Raw genomic sequence first — 13,304 nt, 5'->3', positions numbered from 1 at the left:
CTAAACATGCCCAGTTATGCCTTAAACACATTCTTTCTGTCTTAAACATGCTTGCTTTACCTTTAACATGCTCATTTATCTTTAATATGCTTGTTTTGTACTTTAAACATGCTCATTTCATCAAACTCTTATCTTAAACATTGTCTTTAGTTAACAAACTTTTTGAGCTTTCCGATTGCCTGATAATGTGGTTTATGCCCTTGCAATGCCTTTTCTTGCCTTTTTGCATCGAGTAAATGATTCATTTTAATTATATTAAAATGAGTTGCTTTTCATTACCTTTAATTCTTTCTGGTTATGTTTGCACTGTTTTTTCTTGGTTTTACTTTTGCTGTTGCCTTTACATCTCATGGCTCTGAATGTTTTGTTCCTTTCCATCCCACGTCTGACACCATGTCGCTTTCATGTTGGTGCACAAATAAATGAGACTTTGTGGGCTCTGTTTAAGCAGCTTTATTCTATACAAAAACATTACTGCAAAGCCTATTTGACTATGACTAAGTAACTTATATACAAAAGAGATGTAGTCCAAGTAATCACCACCGCAGCTGTTATAATCCACAAAAGTCTTTTATTAACACAGTTATTGAGTGCTTTCATCTCAATAAAGAGAGACTTCATCCGAATAACAAAGAAGGCATAAAAAAGGCAGTTTAAATATTAAAATCAATTGAAATTCCACCAATGAAATGTTAAATGTAATTCAAAACCTTCACACATCAATTAATTAATTAAAAAAGCCTGGATAGGATCACCACAAAGCAGCTTCTTGTAGCATGTATTGAACAATGTAATGGTTCACTATATTTAACCAAACTTTTTTTTAAAAAACACACATATACCTTATAGTTTGTTATATTTTATCTGCTTTTTCATGTAACATAGGAACAATAAAAATTGCATCATTCAAGCCTGGGGGGAACATTGCAGCTAACCTAAGCTGCCATTTTTTTCTTTAAAACACCCCCCCCCCACCATCCAATTTAATAATTTCCACTATGCCAAATAAAAACTTACCAAAGTTGGAACAAGCCCCTTTATTTTTAAGGAAAAATTCATTAACCTAAACAACAGAATGCATGGCAGAGTTTACCTTAAAAAGGGTAATTGTAAGACTAGCAAAGTGGTCTATTTAAGTGCTTGTGCCACATGTTTTTACTTTTATTAGGCAAGACCAAATGTCCCTTAAGATGTAGAATACATGAACATGTAAATGATATCAAATAGGGAAGCAGAATAGTGCACTGTATAAACATTCTCAGATTTGTTCCAACTCTGATAAGTTTTTATTTGGGATAGTGGAAATTATTAAATTGGTTGGCAGGGAGGGAGACTGGAAAAAATATTTTAAAGAAAAAAGAAACAGAATGGCAACTAAGGTTAGCTGCACTGTTCCCCCCAGGCTTGAATGATTCAATTTCTATTGTTCCTATTTTACATGAAAAAAGCAGATAAAATATAACAAACTATAAGGTATATGTGTTTTTTAAAAAAAGTTTGATTAAATATATTGAATCGTTACATTGTTCAATACATGCTGCCAGAAGCTTCTTTGTGGTGATCCTATCCAGGCTTTTTTAATTAATTAATTGATGTGTGAAGGTTTTGAATTACATTTAACATTTCATTGGTGGAATTTCAATTGATGTTAGTATTTAAACTGCCTTTTTTATGCATTCGTTCTTATTCTGATGAAGTCTCTCTTTATTGAGACAAAAGCACTCAATAACTGTGTTCATAAAAGACTTTTGTGGATTATAGCAACTGCGGTGGTGATTACCTGGACTACATCTCTTTTATGTGCAGTTTTTGCTGGTCTCTGACTTTTATTGCTTGTTTAACATATACAAACTAAATGCTGTGATCATACATGATTACACACTGGCTGCTTCTTCAAAATGGCACTAGGGATTGCATGTGTCTACAATTTATACATGTACGTACAGCCTCACATGCTTCTTAAAGGCATAGCACACACACGCTACACTCTGATCTACGCCTATATTCTGGTCATAGGAGACTGCATTGTGAGGGACAATGATGTCCCTTTTACCAGGCTGAATAAGGAGAAGGTTACAGTTAATTGCCTGTCAGGTGCGAAGATCTGCCAGGTCACACAAGTATTCATGTCACTTGCCTCTAAGTACCACTATGACTCAGTCATAGTCCACATGGGCATGAATGACCTAAGATGTACCTCCTCGGACAGACAGACATGAGTGAGTTCTCAGAATATGTGTCACAGGCAGGTATGAGCATAGCCTTGAGCAGCTTCCAACCATCTCCAAGGATGATGCCACATTACCAGGTATCATTTCAAAGGGGTCCAATACTTGTCAGCCAGGGAGGACATGGCTGACAGGCCATGCTGCTTTGAAAGGGATGGTCTTCACCTGTTACCTCTAGGCTTTTGGATAGTGGCAAAAGCATTAATCACCGCTATAGTGCCTTTTTAGGCATTGCCACACAGACAAATTTTCCAACAAAACAAAAGTTACTCGGGAGAATCTAAAGGTGTTACTGCTCAATGCCAGAAGTCTCAACAAGAAGCTGTTCTCCCTAGAAGCTCTCCTCACCCTGGAGAATGCTGCAGTCTGTGCAGTTACTGAAACATGGTTCAAAGCCAAGGAAAGCACTCCAACAGTGCATTCCAGCCACCTATTGAAACATGAAGGAGTAAAAGGCAGTGGTATAAGTATCTACATAAAGGATAAGCACACCTCAAGGCTAGTGAAACAATAAGCTACTCCATGTCCAACTAACGATGAGAAAAATCCATTACCATATTCTTGCTAGCTACAGGTCTCTGACAATTAACCAGAAAACACATATTTTATATCTGAAGTTACTAGAATCACTCGCCATCCAGTCAAATACCATACCCATGGATGATTTTAACTACCCTTCCTTCAGCTGGCAGGCATACATAGCCATTAATATGCAGCCCCAAAGATTTCTTGATTTGTAAATTCAAATGTCCTGGAGCAGCTGTTCTGCACTCCCACTACGGGTACAAATATCCTCATTCTGCTACGACAAAATATAGAAGAGCACTGCACCCCCCACCCCCAATGTGATGTCTTCACTGGTAAGATCAGATCACAAACCAGTCAGCTTTGAAATAAAGGTAAATCAAGTCCTCCCACCTAACCCCCAAAATGTTAAGAACATCTCTAAGGTAAATTATTCCCTATTAAGAGACAACATAGCTATTCTCCAAGGTCCCTCAAATCCAGAAAATACAGAAACCTATGCAGAGGTGTACACAAAAGCCCTGTATGACCATATAAATAACTGCATAGAAACAGCAGTACCAGCCCAAAGTAAACCTAGGTCAAACCATAAAAACAAGCCACCCTGGTATTGATAGGTTGTACAACAAAATAAAGAAAATACTGTCAAGAAGTAACAGGGAATGTACACAACACAACAAAAAGTCCCTCATTACTCTAAACAAGTAAATCAGAGAACTAGTCAAGTCTCTTAAAGCAGACTCGGAGGTAAAAAGAGACTCCAAAGCTAAGATAACCATAACGCATTTTTCAGTTATGTCTACAGTCTTAAGGGCAACACCTAACAATGTGCAGAATTAGTTGTTGATGGCATCATCTATACTTAGCCAGATGATATAGTAAATCTGCTGGCTAACAAGTTCAGTTCAGATTTCACCTCCCCATCATCCCCAGTTCTCCCTGAAGAAATACCCTTCACTGCTCCACCACCAATTATCATCAAAGAGCAGGTTGCCACTGCACTATCTAAAGCTAAAAACACAACTTCAGTGGGGCCTGATGATATACCAGGTTGCCTCATAAACAGCTTAAATTGGGACTTATCAGGCCCAATAGGATCTCTATTCAACCAGAACCTCTGGACTGGCTTATCCCAACAGAGTGGATGACACTAACAGTTATCCCTCTGCATAAACGGAGGACATTTACTGACCAGGGAAATCACAGACACATAAATTTGTCTAATCTTATATGTAAGGCCATGGACTTCACACTTCTAAAGACTAGTGTGGTCTCCTTTAAGGCCCCCAAGCTGGTGGAAAACAGTACTCAAGCCGCTGAATCACTTACAGACGCCTTCTACCAGCACCTGCAGGACTGCATGGATAAGGCAATCCCAAACAAAACAAAGACTCTTAGTACCAAAGGCAAGCGTCCAGTCTGGTGGACCCCAGCCATAAACAAACTCTACAATAAAAGGAGGAAGCTACTACAAGATACAGCAAAATCCTTAAAAGGTAAGACACCCTTGATCACTATAAGTAAAAAACTAAGAGCTCTCATAAAATCATCCAAAGCAAATTTCGAGAGAAAAATAGCTAAAGACTCAAAAGACAATCATAAGGCCTTCTTTAGCTATGTTAGACACCTAGGAGGAAACTCCCAGATATGCTCAGAACTAGTTCAAAATGATGTGAAGATTACTGATCCTACAGACATTGCCAACATACTGGCTGACAGGTTCAGTGCAAACTTCTCCCCTCCCCCAAAAGGAGAGATATCTATACCAAACGATTGCAGCCCCCAAACATCTCCAGCCCAAGTGAGAACTGCTCTCTCCAAAGCAAAAACACAGCATCCATGGGACCTGATGGTGTCCCCGGCTGTGTGCTCCACGAACTCAATGAGGAATTAAACCCACAGCTAGGACAGCTGTTTAATCAAAGTCTTACCTCTGGATACGTACCCAGGAGTGGCGCACTGCAACTGTGGTCCCACTTCACAAAGGCGGTGCCTCCACCGACCCTGGAAATTACCGCCCATTAGCCTGACAAGCCTTATCTGCAAAGCCATGGAGAGGATCATAATGGACCTCATAAATAAAGACATAGGGAATTTGCAGACTTTGGATCCAACCCAGTTTGGCTTTGTCAAAGGCAGATCATGCCTTTTAAACTTGGTTGACTTCTTGAAACAGTCACCAAAGCCATTGGCGAGGGAAAGGCAGTCCATACAGCCTACCTCGATCTGGCTAAGGCCTTCGATACAATACCCCACTCGGGTATCATTGAAAAACTCATCAGCTTAAATGTTAACCCATACATCACAAGATGGGTTGCAAACTGGCTGAGTGACAGAACCCACAGGGTCAGAGTTGCTGGCGCCATGTCAGACTCAAAACCTGTCACAAGTGGTGTCCCACAGGGCTCAGTCCTGGGCCCACTCTTGTTTGGCATCTACTTTTCCAAGTACAAGCAAACACAGGAGGGTTATGGCTGACAAAGTTTGCAGATGACTGCAAACTGGGCCATAGTAGAAAACACATCTGACACAGATATCCTTCAGAAGGGTCTCACAGAAACGGATAACTGGTGCCAGAGCCACGGCCTGAAGTTAAATGCCAAAATGCATAGTCATACCCTTTGGGAAAAACAAGGTTACCCCTAGCTACCAAATAGGTGGCAATCCACTGAGCACAGAAGAAGTTATCAGGGACCTGGGGACCCAGGTTGATAGTAGTCTGTCATTCGACACCCATGTAGCTAAAGTAGTTAGGAAGACTTTCTACATTGCCCACCTTATCATGAAGGGATTCTCATCTAGATCAAGGGAGGTCATAGTCTCCCTTTACTCATCACTCATCAGACCAATGATTGAGTACAATGCCCCATTTGGGATGTATCTGACCCGACACCTGCAGCAGCTGGAGAGGCCACAAAAGTTCCTCACCAAAAGGATAAAGGGTCTCAAAAATCTGTCCTATGCTGCCCGACTGAAAGAACTCCAGCTCTATTCAGTCGCGCTCAGAGGTGACCTTTGCCTAACATACAAGGCCATGTCAAACCCAGATTTGATGAATATGCTTCACCTCAAAAATCTAGATCCATCAGAGCCACAAGGGCGTGAGACTTAAACCTCGACACGGCTATTAATAGGACGTGCTGGAGGGATAGATTCATTACCCAAAGACTCCCTATGCTGTGGAACAAAATCCCGGTACATGTGAGGCAGAGCACCTCGCTGGCCTTGTTCAAGAGAAATCTTGACCAATGGATGGGAGATCGCAGATATACCCCAGGGATTACCTCAGTGTCACTGCTCGACAGAGGCACAGCAAAATAATGGGCATAGTTCCCCATACTAAAGGGGTGGCGTAAGCCACAAAACGATGGGCTAGGCTTGTAAATGCCCTCGGGCAGATAGCCTAGTATAAACCTATGAACCTATGAACCTATGAAAGACTAATCATGGACCTGATAAATAATGACATAGGAAACCTCCAAACACTGGACCTGACACAATTCAGCTTTGTCAAGGGCAGGTCATGCCTACTGAATCTGATTTCTTTGAGAAAGTCACTAAGGCTATGGATAAGAGCAAAGCAGTACATACTACCTACCTTGACCTGGCCAAGACGTTTGACACAATTCCCTTACTGTGTGCTGGAGATTTTTGATTTTGCACTTGACACAAGTATTATAAATAAACTCACAAAATTTGGCATAAATCCCTATGTCACCATATTGATAGCCAACTGGCTCATAGACAGGACACATGTGGTTAGAGGGGTGAATCCAGATCCAGCAACAGGGCAGTTACTAGTGCTGGGCCATGGAGCTCAGTTTTGGGACCACCACTGTTTGGAATACACTTGTCAGAAGTCAAGACTAATGTGGAAGGCCTCCGGATGACAAAGTTCACTAATGACCACAAGCTGGAGGCAATCACTGAATCTCCTAATGATGTAGATGTCCTTCAGGAGGGTCTAGATCAGACAAATTATAGGTCCCAGAACCATGAACTAAAACTAAATGTGAAACAATGCATTATCATACCATTTGGGAAGTCAAATACAGCTGCAAACTGCAACATCAATATCATGCCCCTAAGAGTAGACTCAGAAGTGAGAGGTCTAGGTACACAGATATATAGTAGCCTGAACATTGACCACCATGTGTCTACACTATGTGGCACAATTTATAAGTAATGGTATGGCATCCTGATCCAAGGAAATTATAGGCCTGTGCTACTCAGCCCTAATTAGACCAATAACTGAGGGCAATGCACAATCTGTCATATACTTGACTAGGCACTTACAGCAATTGGAGTGACCTCAGAAGTTCCTCACAAAGACAATCAACATGTCCTGTGCTGACTAAAACCCCTATCCTTCTACCCTGTCTCCTACCAACAATTAATGGGTGACCTATGCCTGACCTACAAAGCTCTTACAAACCCAGCCCTGATGGAGCTGCTACACATCCACAAGTCAGACAACATGAGGGTCGCTTGATCTAGGGATCTAAACATAGTCAGCAACTCAAACAAAACATGATAGAGAGACAGATATGTGTCTCAAGGATTGCCCCTTCTTTGGAACAGGTTTCCTATTTATGTTAAGCAGATACTTTCACTGACCCTCTTCAAACACTATTTGGATCAATGGATGGGGAATCACAAATTCACACCTGGGTAGTGCCTATGCTCCTTATGAACAAGGAGAAACTGTAAGATAGTCAAGATATAAGCACAAACCCATGCCATCCTCTTTCCCCTAGGGGGCCATATATTGGGTAAAATTGGTTTATATTAACTAGGCTTGTAAGGGCTCTTAAGCTATTAGCCTAGTAATCGCCAATGAACCTATGAACTACAAAACACTTAATCCCTTATGTGTCATATTACTAGTCACTAGTTAGTCAATAATCAAATTACGAATCTTCAGATTTTATATAACTTGAATATTGCACTTGATTTTTAACTGTAAACACAAGAAACTTTGTAGCTTTAAACATTTCAGCCACACATCAGCTTATTCTTGTTTACCTGTTTAGATTTTAAACCTAGCTACTAAACAACAGAAACAACAGATCTTTTTCCTATTAATACCCCTTTACCCTTCAATTATTACCAATTTATTTTGGCTGTTGCTAGGGATTTGAACAGTGATGACTTTACAAGCCTCTTGTCTGCATCAAGTGCTAAACCATGATTGCTTTTCACTCCACCTAGTAGTCAGTGAAGTATTTCCTATGCTTTAGTAATTACTTTTATACATGTATGAACAAACTTGTCCCTCTTTTCATACTGATGGGTTAAATCTATTGCTGATTTCAGTTTAACTGAAATGTTTACATTGCAGCAATAAGAAAACTGAATTCAGTCAAAACAACGTTTTACAAAGAATATTTCACGTACTTGAGAATTTATACTTGCATATTTCCTTCCCCTTTCAACAATGTTATTTTGAGCAATCTGGCTTATGACCACACTAAGTGGTATAACTTGTTATTCTGATATTTCAAAGCTCAAAAATTACCTTGTATGTTACTAGGGCATTCCACTAGAATGTCAGTCTAGAGCATCTAACCCACTTGATGACTATTTTCCTATTAACAAACGCAGCCTGTAAAAATTACATTTACATTTGTACTAAATGGTTATCAGAGAATCATATTTTATATATACCTGAATTTATGTTACCAATAACTTACCACTCTTGTATGGGTACATTATTGCAATTAAATGCTGTGGTTCAAATCTCATTAAAAACATTAACCTTTAGAAGTAACTTATTTTTCTTTAAGAAACCTTGAGCATTAAAAATAATACATGGAATAAAACCCAGATATACTTGCATAAACCTTAAGTTGTCTTTTCGATATGTGAGGGTGGGGTATAGCAATGCAGACAGAAATATCTTGCAGTATTCTGTATATGTTTATGCCTGAGTGTGCACATGTATAGATACCTGGATACATTCATAAATATTTGTGCACAGATCTGCACATGCCTTTTTTCTGCTACAAATATCAGAACGTATTAACTTTCATGCAATACACATTTCTCCTGTGTTTGATTTTTACCATAAAATGCCTTTTACACTCTGCAAATGGAGTCCTGTTATTGAGACAGCAGTATAACATCAGTGCCAAATAAAGGTCTATACTGTATTCAGTCACAAATAAAAGAAAATAAACCTGTAATAAAACTCTTAGGTTAGAAATTTGCAAATTACTTTGTTAATATCTGGAACTTGTTACAATAAACCAAATTGTCATTGATGCAATCAATTTTCATATCAATACATTAGGAATTAATGCCTATTAAAATATTATTGTTTTAAAATGTCACTACACATTGAACCAGTAAAAAGAATGAAAAGGTTATTCAAATCAAAGTTTGTCTTTATGCAAAAACCTTCTTTTTATCTTCCTTTTTCCCTTGCTTCAGAATAAATATCTTCTGAATATGTATTTTGCAAAAGTCTTAGTACAAATGTTTTTGTGTCTGCATGATTCTTTTCAGAGATTTAGGATTTATGGTTGAAAATTAGGAACGTTCTCTTTCTGCTCTCTATGGCAAAAGGAATTCAGGCTATGTCCTGCAGAAATAAATGCAGAATGGAGTATTTTCTTTTTAAACTGTCCAGTGACAGTTTTAATTTATCTGGGAGAAGAAACATGGAAAAACAGTTCCAGGTAGAATACTGTTTATTTTAAATTATGACACATTTTCATTTGTCTTTCTTGTGCAACCAAGAAAAACAAAAATCATGAGATGAACTCCCTCATGCTGTACTTTTTAAAGACTTTTAACCCATTCATGGCTAAACACTATACTGAAAAAAGTCAAACCTTTAAACAGGGTTGCCATAATAGCTGCAACAGCAAAAAGGGTCCTGTATTTAAATAACAGCTTCTGAGCAATGTATTATGCCTTATCAGCTCCTGTCTGCATGACAGTAAAAGATAACCTTGTGTATGTTTCTCTCATTGTTCCTTCTATTTAGCAGAGATTTTACTGTTTACTGTATTAGACCATACAGCATGACATTAATGTTTCCAGGACCAAAAAACATTACTTTATTAACTTCATATCTCAAATGAACCTCAGAGTTCATGCATCTAATAATAAAATACTAAATTTGGTACCTATATTGCAGTTCTATTTTTTATGATGCATTCTTTCATGAGCAATGTCCTGCTGTCTTAGCCATCCCCCATCTTCATTCACTGAAAATGCTTCAAGGTCTATTAATTTCTTTTAGTTTGAAGAGCTGGGATCCCATTCTGTCATTGCCTCTGCATTCCTCCCCCTTCTGCCTATTCTGCTTCCCAGAGACAGATGAGATAACATGCTAGATTATAGTAGGAAAAAAATGGCTGAGCACACCAACATTAAGAGGTTCCTTATCACTGTGCATCATTGGTAAATTCACTAAAATAAAATAAAGCAGTTTAAGGAAAGATGTTTATTTTTCAAAATAAACTGGCGTAATCTCACATGATCAAAACTAAACTAACATGACAGAGCTATTACAGATTTTTATTTGCATGAGGCAAAGAACAGACATGTTCTGAAATATTCCTAATTGTAATTCTCACCCCTGACTGAAAGTGGAAATATGCAATTATTATTCAGAGATTGCTGGTATTTGTAATGTTTCAGCATATTGTCAGGTTCCATTACTTCATTTGCGTAGTCACACAAACAAGGCTGTATGCATTACAGAACATGTAGTAAGTCTAGAGCATACAGTTGCAGTAAAAATATTTTTCAGCTGAAATACCAAATCCATTTTGTTAATTGTACTTTTCCCTCCAACAGATACCAATTTTTCTGGTCACTTTTTGCTTAGGCTGCAAGCAAAGATACTCATTACCTCTCAGTCTCCTAATGATTTGATTATTTTTGCTTTATCTATGTACCTTCAGTTTACTCTTTCCCCCTATTTGCCAGCTGTTGTCTCATGTATTTATTCCCACTACTAGACTTGACTTCAATAACTATCTTGTTGTTTTACAGAGAAACCAGATATTTCTGATTCTTTTCTGCATCCCCCCACAGGCTAAATGCTTACTAGTGAAAACCTTTAGACTTGCCCCTAGGGTTATGGTTCTCCTGCATATACTTTCATCATCTCCACTCTATCAAATGAGACATTCTTACTTAATTATTGCCTTATATAATATAACAAATGAAGCAAAACATAAAGAGTTTGTTTACTTATTTGATTTTCTGGGTGACTGTTGGACACTTTGCTGAGAGCAGTCAACAGAGATTTTCTTTGTTCCTCATTTTCACTGCAATATTTGTAACCCAGGGTCTTCAGCAGTGTTTCAGTTTTAACAGTTCCAACGCCACCCTTGTCATACCTGTAAGGACAGCACCAGAAATAAAGTTAAGCTAAATAACAGCAGTCTTAGTAAAATATCAAGTACAGATGCACGTATCAATACTCTATGTACTGTACTTTCATGTTTACAGTTTTGCATCCTTAAGTAGAAAGCATCCATACTGGTGAAATTTACCTGGTCATTGTGGTATAATTCATTATATAAGTCATATTCCTACTTAGCCTTAGACCATTTTAACAAATAATCTCTGCAATGGTCCCATGATATAGAATTACAGAAAAGTATGGAGGGATACATTTGTATATTACCAGGCCTCCTTGATGGACAGTCCCAAAATGTTACAAATCCAGTGAACATGTTAACTTATTTCATGGTTGTCGCACTAAGAAGAATGCAAACCAGCTGCATATATTTTGTTTTTATATCCTGTTACATTACAAGGTTGATAAAATCACATAGAGCCCATACCCAGTAACAGAGCATGTGAAGTTCAATAAATTGAGCTACAGCTAGGGTTGTATGTATCTCATCCATAGAAAAGGACTGAGTTGCATCCTACTTACCCCATAATTCCTTAATGCACCTAGTTGGATTAGCCTTATGCCTGGATGAAAACTTTATCAGATGGGGTTTTAATGTAAGACATGTCAGACCAACAATGGTGAATACAAACATAATTAGTGATATCCACTCATATACATTTGATGCAGAAAGCACACGAACAATTATAAAATCCTAGACTGACCTTGCTCAATTATTTTGCAAAGCTTAAGGGAGTTCCTTTCATCAAGTCAAAATCTACAAAAAAATGACAATCCTCAGCAAAAAAATCAAAATACAAAGTCACACCAAACTGATTTTCTGATGTCTTTGCAGCTTTTCAAAATATCTCCTCCCCATGGTATACAGGAATAAAGCCCTAACTATAGCACAGGTTACCTGTGCATATGCACTGCTGAACTGGAAAATGTAGATATGCATAGGAATGCACATACCTCACTCCTATCAAGGCAGCTATTGTTGGTTGGTGAACCACCTAATAAGAGGTAACAGCAGACCTCTCCACAGGACCCAAAGGCTATTCTGCTTTCCAACCCAAAACTCAAACTATAGGAGGAACAGATGAGTCTACTGAATTTTCTAAAAATAAATGAATGGGCTATAGGGTCCTCACCTACCCAGAAAATGCCCAAATCCCTCTCCTGTAGAATGAATGTGCTGTAGGACTTTCATCTAGCCAAGGAATGCTCAGATCCTGCCCATGTAGGGTGAATGGGCTCTAGGTCTGTCACCTAGCTAGGAAATGCCTAGATCCTGCCCCTGTGGAATGAACATGCTCTATGGCTCTTACCTAGCCAGGGAATGCCCAGATCATGCCAGTGTGGAATGAATGGGATCTAGGGCTACCATAAGAAAATGCCAATTTGCAATTACAGTAAATAAGGGCAATTTATAGACATGGAAATTAACTGATGATGCCTTTCCTCATTGCAGTAAACAGGGCTCTGAATCACATTTTTCCTTATCATGGGAACAGTCCCTTTTGGGCAGCACTGGGGTTCTTTCTGAATCCCTGGGATCATGTATGATTTTCATAACAGTCCCCATTTTGGCATATTCATTCTCAGTATTACATAACTTGTACTTACAAGTCCAGAATTTAAAACATTTAGAGGTGTTTTGACTTAAACATTTTAAGAAATGTTTATCTTAGGATGGTATTATGATGTTATTATGAATTCTGGTATCTCAAAGGCAAGAACCATTTTATATTAAAATTACATGCATCAACTTTCCATATATATTTTTGACTTTCAGTAAGGTATAAGAAAGCCTCACTGGTTTGTTCAGGCACTATGTATATCAGGATATAAAATACCAGTACTTATGAGCTGAACATGCAAGACATAGCCTTTTAATTTCTAGACAGCAAATGAGGGAGGGGCTCATCTTTGTCTGGTCAGTGCTGCTATCTGTGCCATGTGGAGCACACACACACTCTGGACAGACTGAGTGGCAACTAAGCACCTCAGTGTGGTATTAAAATTCTTGGTGTCTGTTAGTGTAGTGCACTGCAACGTGATGAAGAGAAAAAAAATACATTCACGAGAAGGGCCCTGTATATTCTGCTATAAAGTTACATGGTACAGACCTTAGTGAACAAAAGTGATAAGAACTGCTTCTGTTATAACTACAGATTTGTAAGCAGGCA

The 13,304-nt window shown here is 38.5% G+C and overlaps 1 protein-coding gene across 1 annotated transcript in view; it reads right to left on the bottom strand.

The window, feature by feature from the left end:
• Nucleotides 1-13,304, bottom strand: part of LOC122788631 (EF-hand calcium-binding domain-containing protein 6-like) — a 516,700-nt gene that overhangs the window by 311,828 nt on the left and 191,568 nt on the right. The window contains exon 7 of the mRNA XM_044055530.1: nt 10,962-11,110. Within this exon, the coding sequence (XP_043911465.1) occupies nt 10,962-11,110 (149 nt within the window). The remainder of the gene's footprint in view (nt 1-10,961; nt 11,111-13,304) is intronic.

This window comes from Protopterus annectens, chromosome 14.part0, assembly GCF_019279795.1.
Source record: "Protopterus annectens isolate FY-2018-M chromosome 14.part0, PAN1.0, whole genome shotgun sequence".
Classification (NCBI taxonomy): Eukaryota; Metazoa; Chordata; order Ceratodontiformes; family Protopteridae; genus Protopterus; species Protopterus annectens.
Note: the sequence above shows the minus strand (reverse complement) of the source record. Positions and strands in the feature narration are given on the sequence as shown.